General features: G+C 43.9%; 2 protein-coding genes across 2 annotated transcripts; both read right to left on the bottom strand.

The window, feature by feature from the left end:
* Positions 1–1854: 1854 nt before the first annotated feature.
* LOC135342666 (uncharacterized) lies at positions 1855–3875 on the bottom strand. The gene is made up of 2 exons (XM_064539466.1): positions 3675–3875; positions 1855–3600 (listed from the first exon to the last, which is right to left on the bottom strand). The coding sequence occupies exons 1-2, from the start codon at positions 3675–3677 to the stop codon at positions 2044–2046; spliced, it is 1560 nt and encodes a 519-aa protein (XP_064395536.1). The 5' UTR covers positions 3678–3875; the 3' UTR covers positions 1855–2043.
* Positions 3876–4552: 677 nt separating this feature from the next.
* Positions 4553–23299, bottom strand: LOC135342488 (uncharacterized; the record flags this gene model as incomplete). The annotated part of the gene is given in 65 exon segments (XM_064539218.1): positions 4553–4909; positions 5316–5492; positions 5809–5877; positions 6100–6206; positions 6417–6549; positions 6732–6815; positions 6924–6959; positions 7087–7122; positions 7253–7306; positions 7500–7607; positions 7688–7741; positions 7865–7918; positions 8162–8269; positions 8585–8638; positions 8914–8967; positions 9108–9215; positions 9829–10044; positions 10257–10364; positions 10597–10704; positions 10842–10895; positions 10955–11062; positions 11138–11191; positions 11283–11336; positions 11400–11453; positions 11575–11673; positions 11855–11899; positions 12000–12053; positions 12109–12162; positions 12625–12732; positions 12792–12845; positions 12909–12953; positions 13197–13295; positions 13426–13658; positions 13768–13903; positions 14000–14098; positions 14157–14201; positions 14308–14361; positions 14439–14483; positions 14546–14599; positions 14682–14780; positions 14887–14940; positions 14999–15052; positions 15170–15223; positions 15276–15329; positions 15510–15638; positions 15736–15864; positions 16006–16044; positions 16112–16171; positions 16240–16449; positions 16507–17069; positions 17668–18017; positions 18604–18749; positions 19094–19261; positions 19494–19666; positions 19912–20143; positions 20308–20541; positions 20807–21130; positions 21292–21345; positions 21466–21519; positions 21758–21814; positions 21911–21964; positions 22166–22327; positions 22420–22527; positions 22796–22903; positions 23191–23299. Coding segments are annotated over 65 exon segments (7144 nt in total), but the record flags the coding sequence as incomplete, so codon positions are not given.

The following is a 23299-nucleotide window of genomic DNA, read 5'->3' as shown; positions in this document are numbered from 1 at the left end:
TAGCCACCACGTGGACCATGTGCTCAGAAGTGTAAAGGTCAACTATTAGCACTGCTTATGCTATTGAGGCTAATAGGCTAATATTTTTTGCCTATTAGGCTGGCATAATGCTCAATGCTCCACTGCACCTATTAGTCTCAAAATTATGCTAGCATAAAATTGGGCAAGGCCTAGTGATTCCCAGAGGATGTATTCTCTCAAGAGTAGATAAGAGTAAGAGTGTTGAACTCCTGTAGTAAATGTGAAACCGTATTTGCCTTAAATTGCGTCATCACTGTTGTCACTATTCAATGAATGAGGCCTGTTGAGTGTTGAGTATTGAGTAACTGTGGTCTGTGGTTTGTAGCACTTTGTTTCATATCAGGAACTGTGAATCAGCATGTGCGGTTTCTGGGAAGTGTTGCTAACATAACAAATTAGTACTGATTACTATCAAGTGATTACGAGTAATTACCAGAGGGCTATTCGGGATTGTCGCAGGGTCGGGCTATCACTACCCCACAGATTAACCTGGCCACTTCCGAGACACTCTGCCACTAACTCTTATTTGCCTTTGCATTGTACTTCTATATAATTATTATTGTCATTATTACTATCAAGTGATGACGCAATACAAGGCAAATGCTGTTACTGTAGTTCAACACTCTTGATTATATTTACACGCCCTTGTTTATACCTAGTTTTGATGGTACATTTCATAGCTAAGAAACTGTTTGTTGCTATTTTTAGCTGTTGATCAAAGAGAGGAGGTCAAACTACACTAATATCCATCGCCAACCCCCCTTCAATCCTAGTCTCGTGGACCAGTCGATATATATATTGTCTGGAAATTACCCATACACGTACAACTTGTGCAGCAGCCTGAGTGGCTGTTTGCATTGATAAGTGGTTAGTGGACAGATGTCTGAAACCACATAATTAGATTTGCCAAATCTTTAGCTAGCGGTGCAGCTGTGCAATTCCACAACTTACTACACACATTTATCAGCCGCAGGGCCGTAGCCACCAGTCAGGTTTCAACCTGACCACTTTTTCGAGGTGAATAGGCAATGGTCGTCACTGCAGTAAACACATAATGGATAAATAATGCAGTGAATCTTCTTCTGTGTGCCTCTCAAAGAATAATCGACTGATGCCGATACATGAGCAATGGTACCAAGAGTAACACTCATTGGTAACACTCATTGCACATAGCCGGCCCAGTCTACCAATTGACGAGTCCCGGAGAAATCTTGAATATTGCATTGACGCTGAGGCATCATCAAACAGTGTTCATCGACCTCTTTACAACTACCCACTCTAGGCACAGGAGCCTGAATGCATGAAGATCTACACTGCTCGGGACACTAAATCAGTGCCTTTTGGGCTTCTAAATCCCATAGACACCTCCTTCTTTTTTGCCTCCACCATATGCTTAAAAGTGGAGGCAAGAAAGAAGATCTCCCTACAGTGTGCTCTGCATTGCTTTCTGAAACACAACAAACATCTCTCTACAAAATACACCTCTCTGCAAAAGGAACCTGTCTTACAAAATGAAAAACTCTACAAAAATTACACCACTAAAACACACCTCTGTAAAAAAACAGCACAATTTCTTTAAAACCCTCTGTAAAAAAACAGCACCATTTTTTTAAAACCCTCCGTAAAAAAAAAAGTACCATTTTAAAACACATGCACCTCTGTAAAAAAAACAGCACCATTTTTTTAAAACACCTATTTTTTACTGCTAATTTTGGTGGTAATCACCTCCCATACACAGTATTAATAAGCTGTCAAAACAACAACACAAAGAGATGCATGCTATTTATAATTATAGCTAATACAGAATATGACATAGGAGAATAATATCCAAAGCAGTCCCAATGTCACGTTGTTTAGTCTTGTTATACGTAAGCATAAATACAGAGTTAGTTTCTTGCACACTTCTTTAATAAACATAATGTTCTAAGTTTGAATCTACAACACTGCATTTAATAGTTAGTTTCGTCATAATTATTTCTGGCTGTTTCATAAACGAGCGATTGCTGACACCATGAATCTACTTCAAAGCTCATAACGTTCTGCTAATGGAAACTCTATCTTCACAACATTGCAGCTGCTCTCTTGTGCATCATTCCCACTCCATCCATGGGATCGAGTGACAGGAATACTCGTACTTGATGGTCCCGGTTGATTAGTGCTCCATCCATGTGATCGAGTGACAGGAGGAACACTCGTATCTGATGGTCCCGGTTGATTGGTGTCTATAGCGCTAGGAATGGTCAGGTGTAACGCTAACAGTCCTTTTTCAATCAAAAGCTGTATGTATGGTCTCATTTTACACTTGATAGTCAAGTAAAATAAGATTTTCTCGTGAGTATAATGTTCCAGAAAAATTTGCAAAATCTTGTGAGGATTGTCCTTGTTCTGTGAGCATAGATTTACTACTTTCACCTTTAATTTACTAGTTTCTTGTTGTTTTAGTAATTTTTTCTTGATTAAATCACGAGCTTCTTGTGTTTTTTGAAGCCATTCGTCTTCCTGCTCCAACTTTAGTCTCCGTTTCGCCTTTCTTTTTGCACTCTTGGTCATTTTTTCCTCTTCCATAATGGGCTCCCACGAAGCTGGTGGGAGGCTTCTGTCTAGGAGAGGTGTGGAGAGTTCGGATTTCACAGCAGGTGTGAAGAAGCTAGTCGTGGGCAGGGTGTGAGTGGGCAGTTGTGAAGGTGTGAGGGTGTGAGGATCAGTAGCTCTTTGCAGTGTGACCGAAGCCTCCACGGGTTCTGTTTTGATTTGTGATGTGGATAACGGCTGAGTTTGTTGGAGAGCATTCGGAACTGGTGGATATTCGTTTTGAGTCACTGGTATTTGAGGAGTATGTGATGGACCACTGGTACCTGACGCACCCGGTTCCATAGCGCTAGGAATGGTTAGGTTGAATTTCAACAGTCCATTCCTAACCAATAGCTTTACGTAACTTTTCATATTAGAAGTCGGAACCACGGCCACGTAGATTTCGATGATTTTCTCATGAGTATAATGATCCAGAATAATTTGCAAAATACTATAGGGATCGTTCCTGTAATATGAGCATAGCCCGCTCACTTTACTGTTTAATCTACGATCTTCTTGTGGTTGTAGTAATTGTTCCTGCCTGTACCTAGCTTTTCTGGCATTTCGTCTGAGCACTTTACTCTCTACACTTCGTTTCACTTTTCGTTTCACTTTTAGTGCACTCTTGCTCATTTTTCTCTCTTCCATACTGGGCTCCCACAAAGCTGATGGGAGGCGACCATCTAGGAGAGGTGTGGAGAGTTTGGATTTCACAGCGGGTATGTAGAAGCTACTTGTTCGCGGTCTTAATTGAGACACAACCGAAAAATCAGTAGGTTCTGTTTTGATTCGTAGTGTGGAATACGGCTGAGTTTGTTGAGGAACATTTGGAACCAATGGATATTCGTTTGGAGTTGCTGGTAATTGATGAGTAGTGGGCCAATGGTGTGTTGGGGTGTACGTGTACGTCTCCACAGGGGGTCCATGAGTTTGGGGGTGTGGCATCATGCAGGGGGTGGGTTCAATCTTGACCACAGAAGTGTAGCCATCATTGCTGATTAGGTGTGTCTGCAAGGTAAGGTGGACACACATGACTCTAGTCCGAATTTTCAGTAAATTATTATTATTATAGGAACTCTTACCATTTTCAGAGAATAGTGAAGTTGATGCCTTTCATGAAACTAGTAGATACATGTACATGTATAGCTATATACACCATGTATACCATGTACCAATTAAGGACGTATCGACCTCAAGCTCAGCTCATGCTCAGTACACAGCTAGCTATAGCTAGCTACTCCAGCTGTATTATAATTATATTAAAATCTTCGCAGTGCGCCATGTGTGGGTCAAAGTTCATACACAACATTGCCCAAATTATCCTTATTATGCCTCGGTGCGCATGCGCAAGCGAGGTATACGGTGGTGTGTTTGTGTTTGTGTGTGTGTCTGTGTGTGTAGACTGTTTCAGCTGCTCAAGGATCAATGAAGTGCAAGTAAGAGTTTCTATAGGCTTCTAGTCATGTTTTCTTGGCTTGGTATTTGTGGATTTGCAAAATAAAGCTTCGTTCTCGAGTTATGCCTAGTTTTGCTTACTTGGAATGCCATTGCAGCCTTTTCAGAAGAGTCCGTAGCAAAACTTGTTCACCGAGTGTTGCTACTCTACTTATTAGTTAACTCTGCACTAGAACGCTAGCTATTGGTACCTGCAAGGGTGAGAAGAGAGCTGCAAGGCTCTGTTGACTTGCAGCCATTAATTTTAGACTTGAACTTTTGGCATCGATCGTTTTAACAACGATCATCGTCGATCATTACCCACTCTTTGAGTTTCCCTGCGATTCTGGATTCTGCATGCAGCAAAATTAATCATGATAATTATAATCAATGTGTGTATAAAAGCTAGCTATTTATGCTATGTAGCTTTAGCACCTCCACCGAGGCATCAGCACCCGCGGTGCTTTCATCATAATTTTACATTGGTCATAAAATGTACGTATTATGTAGCAAGAGTGTTGGCTGATTAGTAATCCTCAAAATAGGAATGTTTTTATTTTTCAATGTTAAACATGCATCACAAACTCATAACGTTAACACAGTGAGTCTTTATTATACACAGAGAGATAATACAGAGTAGTTGCTGTCAAAACAACACCATGCGTGAAAACAATACAAAGAGATGGCAATCGAAGTTCTCAATCTACCCTAGATATGACATAAAAGAGAATAGTTAGTGTGAGAAACAGACAGGTCCTAATTCAACGCCGATGGCCTCGTTGCTATCTCGTCCCAGCCACATCTGTACGTCTGTGACAGGTAGTTGCCGTGGTTTGGTGGTGCTGAAACTGTACACACTTGAGCCCCTGCTACTTGTAGACTCCTGGAAATGAAGAAACGATGAAAGCACGTGTAAAATTGTACAGAAGTGTTTTTTAGCGTATGTGTACATCATTCACTAAGACTGATTCACTGGCCCTAGACCCTGTAACATCTGTATAAGATACATGTAACTATCTCAATGCACACAAGCTACAAGATGCTACCATACACATGTTGCTGGATATTTTCGAGGCACTAAATGCTCGAAGTTTTCAAGGATTGACCCTGAACCTCAAAAATTGACCGGTTGAAATACATCTCTACTGTAGGGGTGTGGTCATTTGAACCTCTAATCCTCGAAAATAAAATTCGCGAAATATTTAGTTTGAGCAATCCGCATAAATTTAGTGCCTTGAATAACCCGCTATACATTTCTAGTTAAAGACAGAGGCCATAAATCTCATTACCTCACATCCATTTGAGAGTGTATTTGGGTGCAGACTGACTCCTCTCCTGAATCCAGTGAATGAGGCGGGGTTGGAGGCGGTGCCCACGTTCCTGCACTGTATGGTGACTGTCTGTTGTGCCTGGTTGCTTGTGACCTGCAGCATCTTGAGCTGGGCCTTGCTAACTGAGTACGTGAACTGGAGGGGAAGGGAAGAGGAACAATACGTTAGTGGCTGTTGTAAAAATTATTATACAGTAAAACTATCTATCTACGGCCATCCCTGAAGGCCCAGCTGGGATGCAATGTATAAAGAGGCCAGGCACATACAATGTAGGTATCAAATGAATTGTTTTTGTACACAAGAACCTCTAACAAAGGCCACCTCTGTATTAACAGCTACAGAGGGGTCGACGTATACTGAGACCTTGTTTCAGCAAACCAATTGATTCTTGCTCACTTAATAAAAAAATATTATCAATTTTATGAAGTTCTAAAATTGCACTTGGACTCACTCTGCCAATGACTGAGCTGAGTGACCAGTAACTCTCTTGTTCTACTTGGATATTTCTCAGGGAGGAATCCTACAGAGGGAATACCAAGGAGATAAGTCACATGACACAGTTAAACTGTACCAACATTTGGCTATCAAGCACAAAGTTGTCTAAAAAAGCAACACTTTCTATTACAGTAGAGTGTTTCTACTAAATTGGCCGGTATACACATGACACTACAAGTCATACTGCAGTACACAATTGTCTACAGAGGTGGTTTGTCTACCCAAATACAGTGGTCACCTGACTCACCATCTTGGCTGTGTCGATGCAGGTGGCACACTTGCCATCCTCAAAGTCACACTCGACTTGGAAGCTGTCCATGTTACAGCCTCCATTGGGGTCAATCCAGTACACACCTGTATACCGTGACAAAGAACGAGACTAATTCATGAGAAACAGGTACAATAAGAAAACAGACTGATAATCCCGGTTTAACACTAACTTTAGAGTTATGTAACAATGGCTGACAAACAACTACACGAGAGCTATATAATTATGTCGTAGCGATGAGTCTTTTAGGGATATATTTATCGTGATCAAGAATAGCGTAGTTGTAAAGAACTCACCGCTCTTAGTGTTAGGGTGCTGCTCCTTGAGGTCACAGCAGGAGGTAGCAGGGAACTGTCGGCTGCCATCAGGACTCCTCAGTAGCTCAACTGTCCTCGTCATGTTGTCCAACTCAATCACCATCGTGAGCATCTGTAGGTAGTCACATGACAATCACGTGAGAGCAATAGTAGGTAGTCACATGACAATCACATGAGAGCAACAGTAGGTAGTCACATGACAATCACATGATAGCAACAGTATACGAGACGGATTAGAGAGTGCATGCATGTATTCAAGTCACTTATCGCAGATTATTCAATATTCTCACTCACCGTGTTTACGTGTTCTTCGTCTCCGGAGATGTAGAACGATTTCTTTGAGGTATCGGCACTCACAGCAGCTGGTCCAGGTTCTCCCTACACATGCATGTGTGTGGGGGGGGGGGTAATTAACACACTAACAATAGAGCTACTAAGATTAGTAGGATGAAGTGAAACAGAAGGCAGTCTCAGAATTTTACTCACACTTAATCCAGGGTACCCGGGAACACCTTGGTCTCCCTACGAGACAAAAGAAGCATCGAGGTAAAGTAAGACTGCATATAATTATTATGTACTAAGCTGTTATAATAATTATAAGATAATAATATTCTATGAGAAGTTAGTGGTCTTAGATAGACTAACTCACAGGGATTCCTCTGTAGCCGTCCTCTCCACGGGGTCCCTATGTGGGGGGGGGGGGCAAGACAAGGTTAACAACAGTGCATTTTAGTTTATAACAAAACTTGTCTAGTTAAACTACGTACATACACGTATGGTACATGTACACACATGCAGTACACAAGACAACGTACGTGTACTCCTGAAGCTCCGTCAGTTCCGGGTATACCAGGTCTGCCAGCATCTCCCTGCATGGTAGCAACAAACACAAATCATTCAATACACCACCAGCCTTTCTCGTATACAACACCCCCGACATGCACTAGCCTGGCTATACTCGTTGTACTGTACTAAGGCACAATTAAACGTCACGAATTAATTAATGCTCTCAAGCGTTGGAAACTCCCCCTGCAAGTAATTATTTGGACAGCTGTGACGTACAGTTGTTCCCGAGGGTCCTAGAGGTCCGGATAGTCCAGGGAATCCGTCGCTACCAATGAAACCAGGGGGTCCAAGGTCACCCTTGTGGCCAGTTTCACCTTGTCTGCCCTGAGGGGTAATAATAATTAATTCAGGTACCATCTAATTTGTGGAAAGCAATAATTATGGAACATTTTCGACTGCCTTACATCATCTCCCTTTTGTCCTTTGTTGCCTTCAATTCCAAAGGGACCAACGTCACCCTAGATGAAGAGCATTCATTAGAATATGATACAAGTAAATGTAGGATGATAACAGAGCATACACAGTTGTCAAACATGCAGTAAGCGGTGTAGGCATGCACAAGAGTACAGAACAAAGCTCACCCTTCGTCCAGGTACTCCAGGGAAGCCTGGATCTCCACGAGCACCATTGGTACCCTACAGAGAGGAGGGGGGGAGGGTTATACTTAGCAGATGTAAGAAAATAAAATTTAATAGTGTTTTAAAAAAAAACCATCCCATGAAAGCAGTCAGTATCACTCTCTTAATTGCCATTTAAAACACAGTGCCTTCGTTAAAATAATTATATGCCATTGATAAACGGACATGCTATTCTTACAGAGGGGCTGTGTTTATGTGTACATGTACATCTACGTCGGATACACTAAGAGAACAACTCACGCTAGCTCCTCTGCTTCCAGATGATCCGGAGGCACCACCACGCCCCCTCACGCCCTTGGGGCCTGTGTCTCCAAATGGGCCGTCAGAACCGGAGTCACCCAACAGACCCTGGACAGTGGACAAATAGACTTCGATTAGGTACATAAATATTTCAGCATAAAAATATACTTCATGTGCTTCCAATGAATAACAAAAACGTACATCAGTGAAGCTACGTGCAGTATCATGTACTAGGTTAAATCCTGACAAATGCAAGCTCTTTCCACATTGTGAGAAACACTTTGAATGCATTACATGCTGGCCGTACAATCTAATTACATGTACATGTATGCATATCGTAAATAGATGGACTGAATACGGGAAACTAAACGTAAGAAAAAGCTTTCTACGCGGCCATCACATGACACCAGCTGTTCAACTCACCACATCACCACGAGAGCCAGTGGTGCCTTGAGAACCTCGAGGTCCAGAAAATCCCTACACACACACAAACAGAATGAAGGATGTCTCGTATAATCATTATACATGTACCAAGCAAATAATTATTATTGAACGTAGTAAAACCTTTGTTGAAACACAAGTGTGTGAACTAGAGGAAGCTTTAAGAATCACTACGCTGTGCTCTAAGTCAATATTACTTTAATCCCTAAAAAAAACTTCTTATTACTAGTATACATTGTAAGTGCAGTATCTGACCAAGACAAGACAGGATTCTTAAATACCCACTATCGATCACAAACTACCTATCGTACCTGCTCTCCAACGAGACCTTGGACTCCCTTGACTCCTGGTGGTCCATTCACTCCCTATGGAAACAGTAAACACATACTTATAATGTATAATGAAACAATAACCACACATTAATCAAACATCACTATTATCCTTGTTTGTCACAAGGTCAATTTTTCTCTATGGAACGCTAAATTAAAAAATTAAAGTCACGTACAGGTCTTCCTGGTTCTCCGTCAGTTCCTGGGTTACCATCACGTCCTCTGAACCCCTTTGCTCCCTCGGATCCTACTGCTCCAGGTGCACCTTGGGAACCTGGTGTGCCCTGAACACAGTATGGGATCATGTGCATGAGATGGATTCCAATGACGACACAAGAGTGATGACTACGTCAATGCAGTACTTGAACATTTCGAGCAATAAAATGTCCGCCACAGAGGCTGTCTAGAATCATGCTTGCTGAGTCTCAAGACAGTACCAATAGTTACAATATTCAACTTAGCACTGGGTGCTGTCCTGTAGATATACTAACTATAGGTGTACATGTAGCTACTCACGGTCACTCCCCATTCACTGACTATAGCTACTCACGGACACTCCAGGGGGTCCATTCACTGACTATACTATAGCTACTCACGGCCACTCCAGGGGGTCTATTCACTGACTATACTATTGCTACTCACGGCCACTCCAGGGGTCCATTCACTGACTATACTATTGCTACTCACGGCCACTCCAGGGGTCCATTCACTGACTATACTATAGCTACTCACGGACACTCCAGGGGGTCTATTCACTGACTATACTATTGCTACTCAATTCACTGACTATACTATTGCTACTCACGGCCACTCCAGGGGGTCCATTCACTGACTATGCTATTGCTACTCACGGACACTCCAGGGGGTCCATTCACTGACTATACTATTGCTACTCACGGACACTCCAGGGGGTCCCCTCGGTCCAGTCAGTCCAACAGGTCCTCTTATACCCTTGGACCCTGTGTTTCCAGTGCTACCGAATGCTCCCTGAGCCCCGCTCACACCCTTAGCACCGGCAGCACCCACGGCACCCTGGTCTCCTTGGTCACCAATGTCTCCCTGCTGGCCGGGAACGCCCGAATGACCTGGATCACCACGGCGACCAGAAGAACCCTGTGACGAAGGTACAGCCGGGGAATAAGAGCAGTGCAGTTTTTCAATAGTCGATCGAGTACAATGAACATAATTATTGCTAGGAAGGAAATTAAACTGACAAGTAGACCTAATTGGCTTCGTAGTCGCCTAAACGTATACGTGATCAACAAGTGATCTATAACGATCTTTTACACGCTTAGCTACTGACAACAACTGCACAGTCCACTCACATCCAGTCCAGAACTACCCCTCTCCCCCGGCAGTCCATCCTTCCCAGAGACACCTCTGTCTCCTCTCTCACCAGGCACACCACGGTCACCTTTCACTCCTCCTGTACCCTGAGTCACAAAGGGAGAGGAAAGGGGAAGAATCATTAAATACATCGATTCTCGAACATAATTATAGTTCAGCCTGCGGTGGCCTAGATTACAAAAGCCTGGAAATCAACGCTAAGCCTGAGGGGGTGAATTAGATTTATTTAGACTGTTCTTCTAAAATGACAGCCAATGAATGTAAATATGCCACTATATAACGTGTTACTATGTTACTGAATGGAAACAGGTGACGTACTGGGAATCCTAGTACACCACTCCTGCCACTGGGTCCTCTGTCTCCCACGTCTGCAGTGTTTCCCTTCTCTCCCTTACTGCCCTCCTGACCATTGGGGCCGAGCACTCCCTATAGGAACAGGTACAATACACACGTTAAGTACATTGAATGCGACACTCATACACACACACTGCCATCACACACACAGTCTCTAAGTAAGACAATTGACTTCATAACATGATACTGTACATGCAACTGCAACTTACTCCATTTCCATTTCTCCCACGAGCTCCTTGTTCTCCAGATGGTCCAATTGTACCCTGCATATCACAATCTAGCATAAATCACAGCACTCCTTTAAGTGACCACACCTACTGACCTTTAGACCCCGCTCTCCGCCCGGCCCAGGGGCTCCTAATCGTCCCGGTAATCCAACGCGACCACCGAAACCTCGTCCGCCCTTTATACCCGAGGGACCTGCATTGCCCTGAGGGGTGGGGTGGAGCAATCAGTTTATAACAGCAGCTCAAACGTTAAGACTCATAAGCGTAAGTAAACTCACTCTAGCTCCGTCCTGACCTCTGACCCCTGCCTCCCCTTTAGCACCTGCTTGACCCTGCAGTATAGGTTAACACATTCACTCAACATAATTATTACAAGTTTATAGTCAGATTTTGAAACTTTTCAATAATTTCCGAGACACTCACCCTAGTTCCTCTGTCTCCATCCCGCCCGTTAGTACCGTCCACTCCATCACTTCCCTGTGTGTGGGTGTAACCAAAGGTCAAAGGTCACAATCATGGTACTAATTGTAAGTAACTCACAGAAGGTCCTGGTGGCCCAGTTGGTCCCAAACTGCCAGCTGTTCCTGTGGAACCCTAAGGCAAACAGACAACATAAACGAATATTTTTGTTCCTTTTTTACCAGGTCAACACAGGAAACTGATTGTGATCATTATTACATTACTGTTACTGAATGCTATGCAACATGTATCTTACTGGTTGTCCAGCTGCTCCGTCAGGTCCACCTGGTCCTGGCTCTCCTCTTTCTCCGTCCTCTCCAGGCAGACCGTCGGACCCAGTCTCTCCTGTGAGACCCTGAGGGTACGAGTAACAAGTCGTGGTCAATAAGTGTACGTTAATGGTACGGTACTACAATAAAAAGTACAATTCACACACACTCAACAACACGCACGATGGGGCCAGGATTAAAACCATGAGAGAGGAGGGTTCTTGTAGCATGATTTAAATATAACACAGTACTGCTACTATTGCTCACCACAGCTCCTACTGGGCCCACAGCTCCAGGCTCTCCGGGAGCACCCTGAATGAAACAAGGAATACGATATAAAAGGTCATATAATACCGAGAACATTATTAAGCTCATAATCATACAAAGACGGCATAATGCGTTTTGAACGTACGGCATTTCCAGACTGGCCAGGTATACCGAGCTCTCCATGTACACCGGGGTCACCCTATAATCAACAACAATAATTAAAATGTACTGAAGTTAGACAGGAGCAATCGTACGTGTCTTCCAGGAGCACCAGCCTCTCCACGAATACCAGGGTCTCCAGCCTCTCCCTGCACACACATAGTACACAGCAATGAGTCACACCATTTGTATGTCAGACTCACTATAATTATTGTGCATTATCTATCATTGGTACAAATCTAGAAGAGCTTTTCTTTACCACTAAGAATACCACCAAGAGTACCTATACAGCTTCAGATTTGCAATCCTCAGCATCAGGAGCTTCGGACACCCTCACACACCACACACACTACACATATCACAGGCACTACACACATCACACACTACACACTACACACACACACCAGTGGTCCAGAGGCACCCTGTCGTCCTAGCTGCCCGGGTACACCATTCTCTCCCTTCACTCCTCACACACATCACACACACACACACACACACACACACACACACACACACACACACACACCAGTGGCCCAGTGGCACCCTGTCGTCCTAGCTACCCGGGTACACCATTCTCTCCCTTCACTCCCACACACATCACACACACACACCAGTGGTCCAGAGGCACCCTGTCGTCCTAGCTGTCCGGGTATACCATTCTCTCCCCTAGTGCCACGAGGGCCTTGGAATCCACGATCACCATTTCTACCAGGGTTACCCTGGAAACGAGAACAACCAATCGAATGAGACTACTACCACGAGGATTAACCACACCCACCTGTGTTCCTCGGCCTCCCCTGCTTCCTGAATCACCACTGGAACCTTGTGCACCCTAGAGGCAAATTGTAGAAATCATGTCATGACCAATTAAATTAAACGCCAGTATTAGACGTACGGGTGATCCAGGTGTTCCACTAAACCCTCTCTCTCCAGTCCCTCCCTGCAGTGAGATACACATAATTATTGGCACGTTTGCAGACACTTTTTGAACACAACATTTTGAACACAATCAAAGCATATAATTATATAACTAGATAACTAGAAACATAATCCTGTATATGCATGGAGGATTTCTTCAGAAAAATGACATAAAAATTTCCGTGAATTTGCAGGTTCACTTTGTCACTGTCCTCAAATGCTTCTCTTCTCTACTTGATCTCTACTTGAGCTATAGAGGACTCACAGTTATTCCATCCACACCAGGCACACCAGAAGGTCCCCTCTCTCCCAAGTCTCCCTCAGATCCTGGGATACCATCTCTACCAGATTGGCCAGCAGGACCCTGGGTGGGTAACGGTCATCAAAGTAAAAATAAGAGACAAATTAGGTAAAGGTCATTGATTAAGTAAATTAGTATTCGGTAAAATCGTTAACGAAACAAAACAAAAATATTTCTCTACTACATTACTCACTCTCTCTCCACGCTTTCCATCTCTTCCAGGCTCTCCAATATTTCCCTCAGATCCTGGAGATCCAGCTGGTCCATTGAATCCTTGCAGACCAGGGTTGCCAGTTGGTCCGAGGGGGCCAATGGATCCTGCTGGGCCAGAGGTACCAGGCTCTCCTTGTTCTCCTTTCTGACCATCAGATCCATCTCTGCCCGGAATACCTGAGCGCCCGAGGGGGCCTTGATTACCAGGTTCACCTGTAAGAGTTGAATTAAAATAGTGTGACCCGGTGAACTATGTGTAATCTGATGGTTAATATACTCGTGGCAGTTGTTCAGACTCTGCTGCAAGAATCAAACTAAGTACCTTTGGGGCCATATAGACCAGGTGTTCCAGAGTCTCCTGATACTCCCTTCTTTCCATTGGGACCAGTTGGACCTCTCTCTCCATACTCTCCCTGAGGCCCATGGGGGCCGGAAAATCCTACTGTACCATCATCACCCTGTGTGTTAATAGTCAACATTACTAAAATGACCTATCGAAATATGAGTTCATGTTCACAGTACGAGAAAGTTGCTACTGATCTAATAGCACTTACAGGTGGTCCTGGAGGTCCATCTAGTCCAGGGCGACCCACTAGTCCTCTCCTTCCAGCTGATCCCCTGGAACCTGGACGACCATCAGTTCCATCTTGACCCTGAGGGTGTCACAATTTTGTGTAATCTAACGACAGTTATAATGCAATAGCTACTCACAGATGAGCCTGAGTCTCCGTTGGTGCCGTCACGACCAGGCGGTCCCTGTGTGGTTGAAGAGAATAGAGGCAGTGTTTTTGATGCCAAAATGATGGCAAGAAAGCGTTATGATGCATGCATAAAATTAGCTTAGAAATTAGGCCGTCTTTACCGTTTCTCCTCTTGGTCCTAGCGGTCCAGGTGGACCAATAGCTCCTAGTGGGCCCTAACAGAGAGGGGGGTATAAGTACATAATAGGTACACACTCAAACATATCAACAACTTAAATGACTCATCACTTACCACACCACCTGGAATTCCTTGCACGCCACGATCACCAGCGAAGCCCTACGAATACAATTATCACAATGCTCAACTCGCAACACCATGTAAAAATATTCGCCGCTTACTGGAGGTCCAGGAGGTCCAATGGGTCCTCTGTTTCCCCTGGAACCTTCAACACCCTATGGGAGGGAAGATTGTACTTAATTGGTGACGGGAAATAGTTGCATTAAAATGTGTAAGACAGCACTACTCTCTACATACATCTTGTCCCTGTGGTCCACCGTAACCAAGGGGACCAGGATCTCCTCGCTTTCCAGGCTCTCCATCTTCTCCAGACTGACCCTCACTTCCGGTACGACCCTAAGAAAAAAATGTCTGACTGGTATATCTCATTAGTTACGTGTACAGCTTTTGCCAACAACAAATCACAATGATAATAATTATAAGATTTCAACAAGTTGCTTACAGGGTGGCCAGGGATTCCAATGGAACCTTGAAATCCAGGTTTGCCGGACGTACCCTGCAGATAAGCAATGAATACATTAATTTTTTCTTGATATATAGTCACTTGAACTCACAGTTTCTCCTTGTGGTCCCCCAATTCCTTTGTCTCCATCGACTCCAGGGTGACCCTGTGAATACAACATCAGTGCATAAAGATAACTGCTAAAGCAGGAAATTTAATCTCATAGTAAAAAAGCTTGAATGGTAAGAACTGCCAAATCAACAAAAGCTGCTGGATTGCTTACACGACTTCCATCGGGTCCAGGGTTTCCCGTTGGACCAGGTGGACCTCTTGAACCCTGTAAACAGAAGCAAGGATGGACGAATTTCACAACTAAAATGGTATCTTACTGGTCTTCCTTGCTCTCCACCAGGTCCTGGTGTGCCTGGCCAACCTTGAGGTCCCTATAAAAAATACGATACACATTGTAAGGCAGCCACAAAAATAGATGGCAACAGTGGTGTCTGAGCCATATTACGATTCGGATAATTATACCTTTTGAGCTGCCTATCATACTTACTGCCTACAATACACAATGCCATTATTTATTGTACAGCAAGACTAGACCAATAGTTTCTTCTTACATATATTCCGAACCCTCCCTCTGGCCCCCTTGGTCCAGGTTGACCTGGCTGTCCAACAGGAATTGGGAGTGGTCCAGGAAGAAGATTGACAGGTCCCTTGCCACCGCCTCCAAGATTTTGACTGGAAGTCTGTGTGTGATAGTTAAAAGAAAAATTAAGCCATTGCAGATATAATTATACTGTTTTATGAATTTCTCAGATAATAATTATTGTTGTATTTACTCACCTCAGTGAGCAGTATAGGCCCAGGGGGTCCTCGCAAACCAGTAGGTCCAGTAGCTCCATTCACTCCCTGGGGACCAGGATTTCCAGGCTTTCCAGAGCCTCCAGGCTGACCAACGGTTCCGATATCACCCTGGGATAATTGGCATACAGCATGAAGAGTACACGACGAAACAGAGTAATCAACAAAAACTACTTTGGTAAAAACTATGACATTTGTAGTATTCCACATAATGTACTAAGCACATGCAGAATAAAATTGTACAGCACTTACAGATATTCCTTCTCTACCAACAGGCCCTGTATTACCTGGCTGTAAGAGAGATATAAATAATTATGGTGACTGCGCGCACTCATTTTCGCTGAGATTGACAACGTACCACCCCTGGGAAACTTGCTCCACGAGGGCCACTTTCTCCAGGGTCTCCCACTATGTAAACCTATTAATGTACACAAAGCAAATTTTAATTGCCAGAATGGTATTCACAGCCGTACGTATTTAACTTACAATGTCAGTGATATTGGTGGCGAGTACAACTCCTCCTTGCTTTTGAGCTTCAGGAATGTCAGCAGGTTTGACCTCTTCTCCACAGTTGTCTATATTGAATGCACCATCCTCATAACATAGACCTTGGGCGGCGGGAGCATAATAGGTGTCAAGATCAGCTCCTTCCGGAGGATCTGGGACAAAAGCTAGCTGTGATACTTTCACATTGACCTGCAAAACAAACATTCGTATTATAAGTACAGATAAAATATTGCACATTTCTCGGACCTTTTCCGCAGCACTGTTGCAGGATGAAGAAACATCTGGCTGCATCATGTGGACATTGACCTCCTTATCGCATTGAACACGGCAATTATCATTGATTGCAACATCATTGACAAGTTTTATGCAATCAAAGTAGACGGATAATGTACCATTGCGAACTTGAATACCGATCTTATGATATTCGCCGCTTTCGATATTCAAAGAATTGGTAAGACTTGTCAGGCAGGATGGGAAGTTAACCACCAATTGTGGCTGGTTTTGGTCACAGTTGTCTAATGTAACGGTTAGCTGATCAGTAATATTCAAGAAGTTAAAGCTGATTTTTTCTTTCTTGTATGAAAATTTGATTAAGATGGAATAGTCGGACGGGAAGTTTCCTCGACACACACCAGGGGAGTCCACATCATATCTGTCGCCGCCTTTGGCCATCAATCCGGGCTTGATAACTGTGCTCATTGCCAGTTGACCGTAGTTGTCACTAGTAATGGTCAACTCTTCATTGCTTATTCTCTCATTAACTTCATTTTGAGAGAATGACATAAGCTCAACCATATAATCCGACGAACCTGCATGTGCATGTATACATAATTATTGTCAATGTATTGAATATTGAGCTGTATAGAGTCAGCGATCAATGTTCATGCCATTCAATAATCAGTAATCAGATGAATTTGCGTCTACAGGAGAGTTTTGTAAACCTTACGGACAATGTCCATGCAAGGACTAGACAAAAACTTGCTTAAAGGAAATCCTATAAAACCCTTCCTTGCAAGAATTAGAGCTGCATAAAGCCCACCGAAACTATCATAATTATTGTCATAAGCGATTGCCTATAATTATGGTATAACTGCTAGCTAAAGGAGGACAACAACTTGATACTAAAGTGGCAGTTGAATTAGACTTTTGATTTTCGAGAAGTTTGAGGGTGTCAAAAGTCGGTGTGCACTTCTGTTTGTATTGCAATTTTTGTGTCAAGGCGATTTTGAATATTGATTGGCGTTGATCGCTACATATAGCAAACTGTAATACAAAATGAATGGTATACCTTAGGCTGAGCATGCATGCAAGCGTATATACTCTTATACACTTCTATATGAGTTACTACCAATTCACTGATTTTGGGATTGGTAGAAGATATAGGATTGTCATGTGTCTCATACTCACTTGTTGGAAATTGTCCTTTACACAATCCATCTTCATAGAAATCAGTGTCTTCAGTCCACTGTATTATTGTTGGGTCAACTGTTGGGTCACTGTCTTCCTCATCCCCATCTTCATTATCATCATAATCGTCACCAGACCCAGATCCAGACTCATAGTCTTCATCATAGTCAGATCCATTGTATAATGACGATCCACTCTTTGACAATTCAGATTCACTGTAATAGTCAGCAAAATCATCTGTAGCCTTTGTTGATACAATGCACAGCAATAGTACAAGCAAGCTAAACACTGCAAAACGAGCCATGCCTACAGCTAGACGTGCAGCTGCATGCAAATAGCTCAAGCAGGTAGATATTTAATAGGGATGCCGGTATTCCTTCTGCTAATGGCGGAAGGAGTGAGCGAGCTGCACAGCTTCTTTGCATGCGAATTTCGCAGCAAGCAGATTTTCGGGGGGTTCAAAGGTCGCTCCAGCGGATTGCGCATATCAGAATGGTATTCAGACAATGGGGAAGGCCTGCGTTTTATGACGTCACCACAATGCTCAATAGCTAATAGACAGGAAACAAAAGGCTGGCTGAGGTTTGCACCTAACCACACTTGTTTGGGAATCTGATATTGTCCATTCTCCATTCTAGTAATTGCATGCAGGAGCTTTGCTCTAAGCTCTCAATTATTGTCTCTTCCTTGTATGTAATAAATAGCATGATTTTTTTATGAATTTCAGTACAGGAGTTTTGTAAATGGTTCTAGCTCAAAATGATTAAAATATGAAATCATCAGTGTTAAACAAAAGAACAACATAACTCAGAGATAAAAATATTAATACCAACTACATACTCTACACAGTACATACATGACTGTTAGGTTTAAAAACACTGAAAGTTGCATAGTTAATATTCTGTCTTAGAAGATAGAAGCTAGCAGGAGCTAGGCTAGTAGAAACAGGCAGGTCCCATCTCAAAGCCAAACTCTTGGCTGGAAGCGGAAGAGTCGGTGGCTGCAAAGTCTCTCAATGGCAGCTGCTCCACTCTCTTGGTCTTGACCTCAAGGATAGAGGCACCGGGCAGAGAGGGTCGACTCTGAAGGGAGGAGGGGTGGGGGGGAGTGAACAATTTAGCAACACAATATATCTCTAAGAGTGTAGACTTGTACAGCACAACCATCGAAAAAATGCTTGTGTCCAATAACACCTGATGCTAAATATTGGTGGTTAATAAATACCATGCTATCAACACTCCACATCAAAATTGGTGGCCTAGTGTTAATTGGCGCTCTGAAAACAAGTCAACAGAACCAAAAGCAAATAAGTAGACTAGTACTTAACACTAAGGAACAAACTAGGAAGATCTTAGACACAGATCCAAAATGGAGAACAAAAACAAAGATTCTCACATACAAAAAGATAAGGACTAATTGGTCTCACCTGGCATCCATCGTACAGAACACCAGTTGGTGTGATCTCCTTGTTGTTCTGGGTCTTGAACAGAACGGAGGCGGCTGAGTTACGGCAGTGGTAAGTGAAGGTCTGGGTGCCAAATCGGGATCCAACACGAAGAGACTCCAACTGGGACTTTGTGACCACATAGGACATCTGCAAATACAGTGAGGGAGGGCAGTTAGTATAGACATGGTTACAGGAGAACTGTCTTTATAGAAGTCATTTATGTCCTACAATGTACACACGCATTTTTCTTAGGCTTTGAGTTTTACCACGGAATGCTCAATACACCAACCACCTTGCTATGCTAACACACTGATAAGTATACAAGTAGGATTCACCAAAAACTGACAGACTGACAGGTTTCACAATCCAAAATAAGTACCTCGAATCCTCCAGACAGTTTGCTAAACCAGGCAGACTCTCCGGCCCAGTTCTTCCTCTCTCCCTCCTTCTTCTGGGGGGCGATGCATGTCTTGGCCACACCTCCGGTGAAGTTACAGAACACACGGATAGCGTCAGAGTTGCAACCACCATTGGGATCAATCCAGTACTCTCCTGTGCAAGAGAAAAGGGAAAAGTGAAAAGCTACTCACACAGAATATGGTTTCTCTGTAACAAGCAAATACTTGTAGGCAAAGTTGCTACTAAGTTTCACCACTACCTGATTTGCAACAATAATTGCATATCGTTGTACATAATTATAGCTAGTACTAAGAAGAGACCTTGTACACTAAATCGGTACAGCTGAGCAAATAGCTGACTATTTGAGAGACCTAGGAAACCAGGTCACATGATCTCACCGTTCTCAATCTCAGAGTCTTGCAAGTACAGGTCCACACAAGATCGAACAGGTGACTCTCGAGTACCAGCTGGGTTTCGGAGATGGCTCATCTTCTTATGAAGCTCAAGGATCTTATCAACAGTGCCAAGCTCAACATTTTGTCCGTCGTCAGACACTCCACGATAGAATCGACCAAGTGGAAGCTCTGGGGGGTCTGGGAGGGAGCCGGCAGCAGGGGCGCCAGGGGGGCCCTGTGAAATATTAAGTGTGGTGTTAGAATATCAGTGCGTACATGTACATGTATGTGTATACAATTGATGCTACATTTTACCAAACACGTGAAATAGGAGAAGCCTTAGCTTGTTACGATATGTAAATAGCCTAAGGGCGAGTATTGCACAATGCGTCTACTCACGGGTGGTCCAGCTGGTCCAACGAATCCTCTATCTCCAAGTTCTCCCTTATCTCCAGTGGGTCCCTTGGGTCCGGGTGGTCCTCGGATACCTTCGGCACCAGATGGGCCCTCGTGACCGACGGGTCCCTTGGCTCCTTGTGCTCCCCCAGGTCCGGCAGGTCCAGGAGCTCCGGACATACCAACAGGCCCTTTGTGGCCATCAGCTCCAATGATACCTTTGTCTCCAACTTCTCCCTGTGTAGTGAATTAAAAACCACAATTAAAACATAGCAATGCTTCCAACAGTATATACCCATACTCCATAATAATTATTGTTAATTAGCCTCGATCCCAGGCTGCACTTCCTCAGGGGAGGCCAGTGAAGGAGGCTTATTGTTAATTAGCCTTGATCCCAGGCCGCACTTCCTCAGGGGAGGCCAGTGAGGGAGGCTTATTGTTAATGTATACATTATGTACTCTAACAAAACTAAAACTAGTAAGTATATACAAGCATCCCTACCTTCTGTCCCATGTCTCCCTTGGCTCCCTTGAGACCCTGAGGTCCTTGCTTGCCAGGAACACCATCTTGTCCATCAGCGCCATCATCTCCAGCTGGTCCTCTAGCTCCCTTCTGACCACCATCACCGGGATCTCCTCTAGGTCCTTGGGGTCCATCATCTCCGGGAACACCCTCTCCTCCCTTAGGTCCCTTGGGGCCATCTGGTCCTCTTGGGCCGTCGGGACCTTGTGTTCCCTTGGGTCCAGGCTTGCCATCGTCTCCGTCGATACCGGGGTCTCCATCGAAACCAGGGAAACCAGGCTCGCCAGCTGGGCCTTGAGCTCCCTATATAAATTATTATACCCATAATTAATTAGTATACTTAATCTATATACATACATACACGTACATGCACACAGGTTAAATACTGATAATCAAGCTTTCGTTTTTTGTACTAATGCTATACTGTTTTAATGTTTTAAGTTCCATAGCAACTCGACACTTACCCTTTGTCCATCAGGTCCGGGAGGTCCACTAACTCCGAAATCACCGGGCTCTCCCTGCAGCAGAATGGTACAATATTAGAGCCAAAACTCTTCACAAGGTGAATATTGTTGATCATACAGTTGGTGATGTGGGTAGTACATAACTACATGTTATGTTTTGATTAAAGTACTCACATTTTCTCCGCTTGGTCCAGGTCGTCCCCTGCTTCCTTGGCTACCTGCTCTACCCTGTAACACAAACAGTCATAGAGCAGTAATCACGAGCATAAGCAGAAATGACTGGTGTACTACTCAAGAAGTCACATTGTCAACTAACAACCCAACTATCCTGTTTAGAGAAAGTGCTAAGGGCCTTCGTCATCGCAAGCCGGTTTAGGTTCAGAATTAATCTATGATTTACGTGCAATGCTGACTCTGTAGCTACACTGTTACTATAACAATACATAATTATAGATGAATAACTTACGGCATCACCAGGTGGTCCGGAAACACCAACGCCTCCAGGGGTAGTACTGGCGGCTCCCTGTGCGTGTTTAGAACAATAATTATGGTAAACTGACCGTCATAAAATCTCTCTAAGTTAGTAGTAAAAGTGATAGAAAGGCGAGTGAGTACTCACAGGTGGTCCACGAGACCCAGGGGCACCAGATGATCCAGGGTTACCGTTCTTGCCCTGAGGGAATGAGAAACAGACAATGACATAATTATACAGCTCTCACAGAAAAAAAATTAACTAGTAAAAGAAAGGCTCATACATACAACTACGCATATACGGCATAGGGGGAGATCAGAGAGACTATAGTCCATGCAGTAATTGTATATAACCACAAAGGAATTACTATTTTAACTATGATCACTATGTATGAGCCCTCACAGGTTGTCCGGGCTCTCCATTGGGTCCCTTCTCTCCGACTGCTCCCTCTTCTCCGAATCCTCCAACAGGTCCAGCTGGTCCTGTGGGTCCAGCCTCGCCATCGTCTCCACCTACTCCAGAGTTACCTCGCATACCTTCTAGACCAATGGGGCCAGCGGGTCCCTAACAAAAGGAGTGGTGCATGGTAATTGCACGCTTCAACTATTATACGTACTATCGCTACAGTAACGTATTAGTGGGTGTGTCAAACATACGGGTGGTCCAGGTGGTCCCTGAGGTCCCTTGTGTCCAGCATCTCCAGGCTCTCCAGAAATTGCTTGAGGTCCTTGGAGACCATTAGGTCCGGGAAGGCCATTATCACCCTGAGGGGGGAGGGGGGAGCATAGCGAGTGATTATATATTCAGTACTAGCTACGTACATGGCTGATATTGGGTCCAAGGTTTTTAAAATGTTTCCTATACACTCAATTTATTCTCCCATGGCTCCAAACTAAAATAAAATTCTGTACACAAGAGAAGCTTATTTGTTGGCCATTGTTCTTTCTTCAATTTTAGTTCTATAAATTCTGCTTGTACGTGACTACCCTAGCTGGCTTTATAAAGTGCCATGTGCTATTATTAAACTCTCACAGGGAATCCAGCTGATCCCTTATCTCCGTCCTCTCCTTGTTGTCCAGCATCACCAACGGGGCCAGCTGGTCCGGGGGGACCAGGGGGTCCAGGGTATCCAATATTTCCCTACACAGGATTGACAAATGTACAGTACAGTAAAGCCAGGTAAGCTACATCCTAGTGTAGCAACTTTGTACTTGCACAGGAAGAAAATATGACCACAACAATTCAGACAAACACCACAACTATGGAGACTAAAAACTAAAATTCTCTCGACTTGCTCTATGGGAATTTAAAGCCATCAGTTAATAATGCCTAGTTACTATCTGAAACTAGCACAACATACAATATACATGCTGCTGTCAGATCAGCGCCCACTAAGTGTGTTTGCTCTAATGCTGTTACGTATATACCTGTGCTCCGGAGGGTCCTTGTGGTCCGGGGGGTCCGTCTTGTCCCAGTGGTCCAGCTCTGCCTGGGGGGCCAGTGAGTCCCTGAGGGCCGGGGGGTCCATGATCACCA

The sequence above is a fragment of the Halichondria panicea genome, chromosome 10 (genome assembly GCF_963675165.1).
Source record: "Halichondria panicea chromosome 10, odHalPani1.1, whole genome shotgun sequence".
In the NCBI taxonomy this organism is placed as follows: domain Eukaryota; kingdom Metazoa; phylum Porifera; class Demospongiae; order Suberitida; family Halichondriidae; genus Halichondria; species Halichondria panicea.
This window is presented reverse-complemented; position numbering and strand designations above follow the sequence as displayed.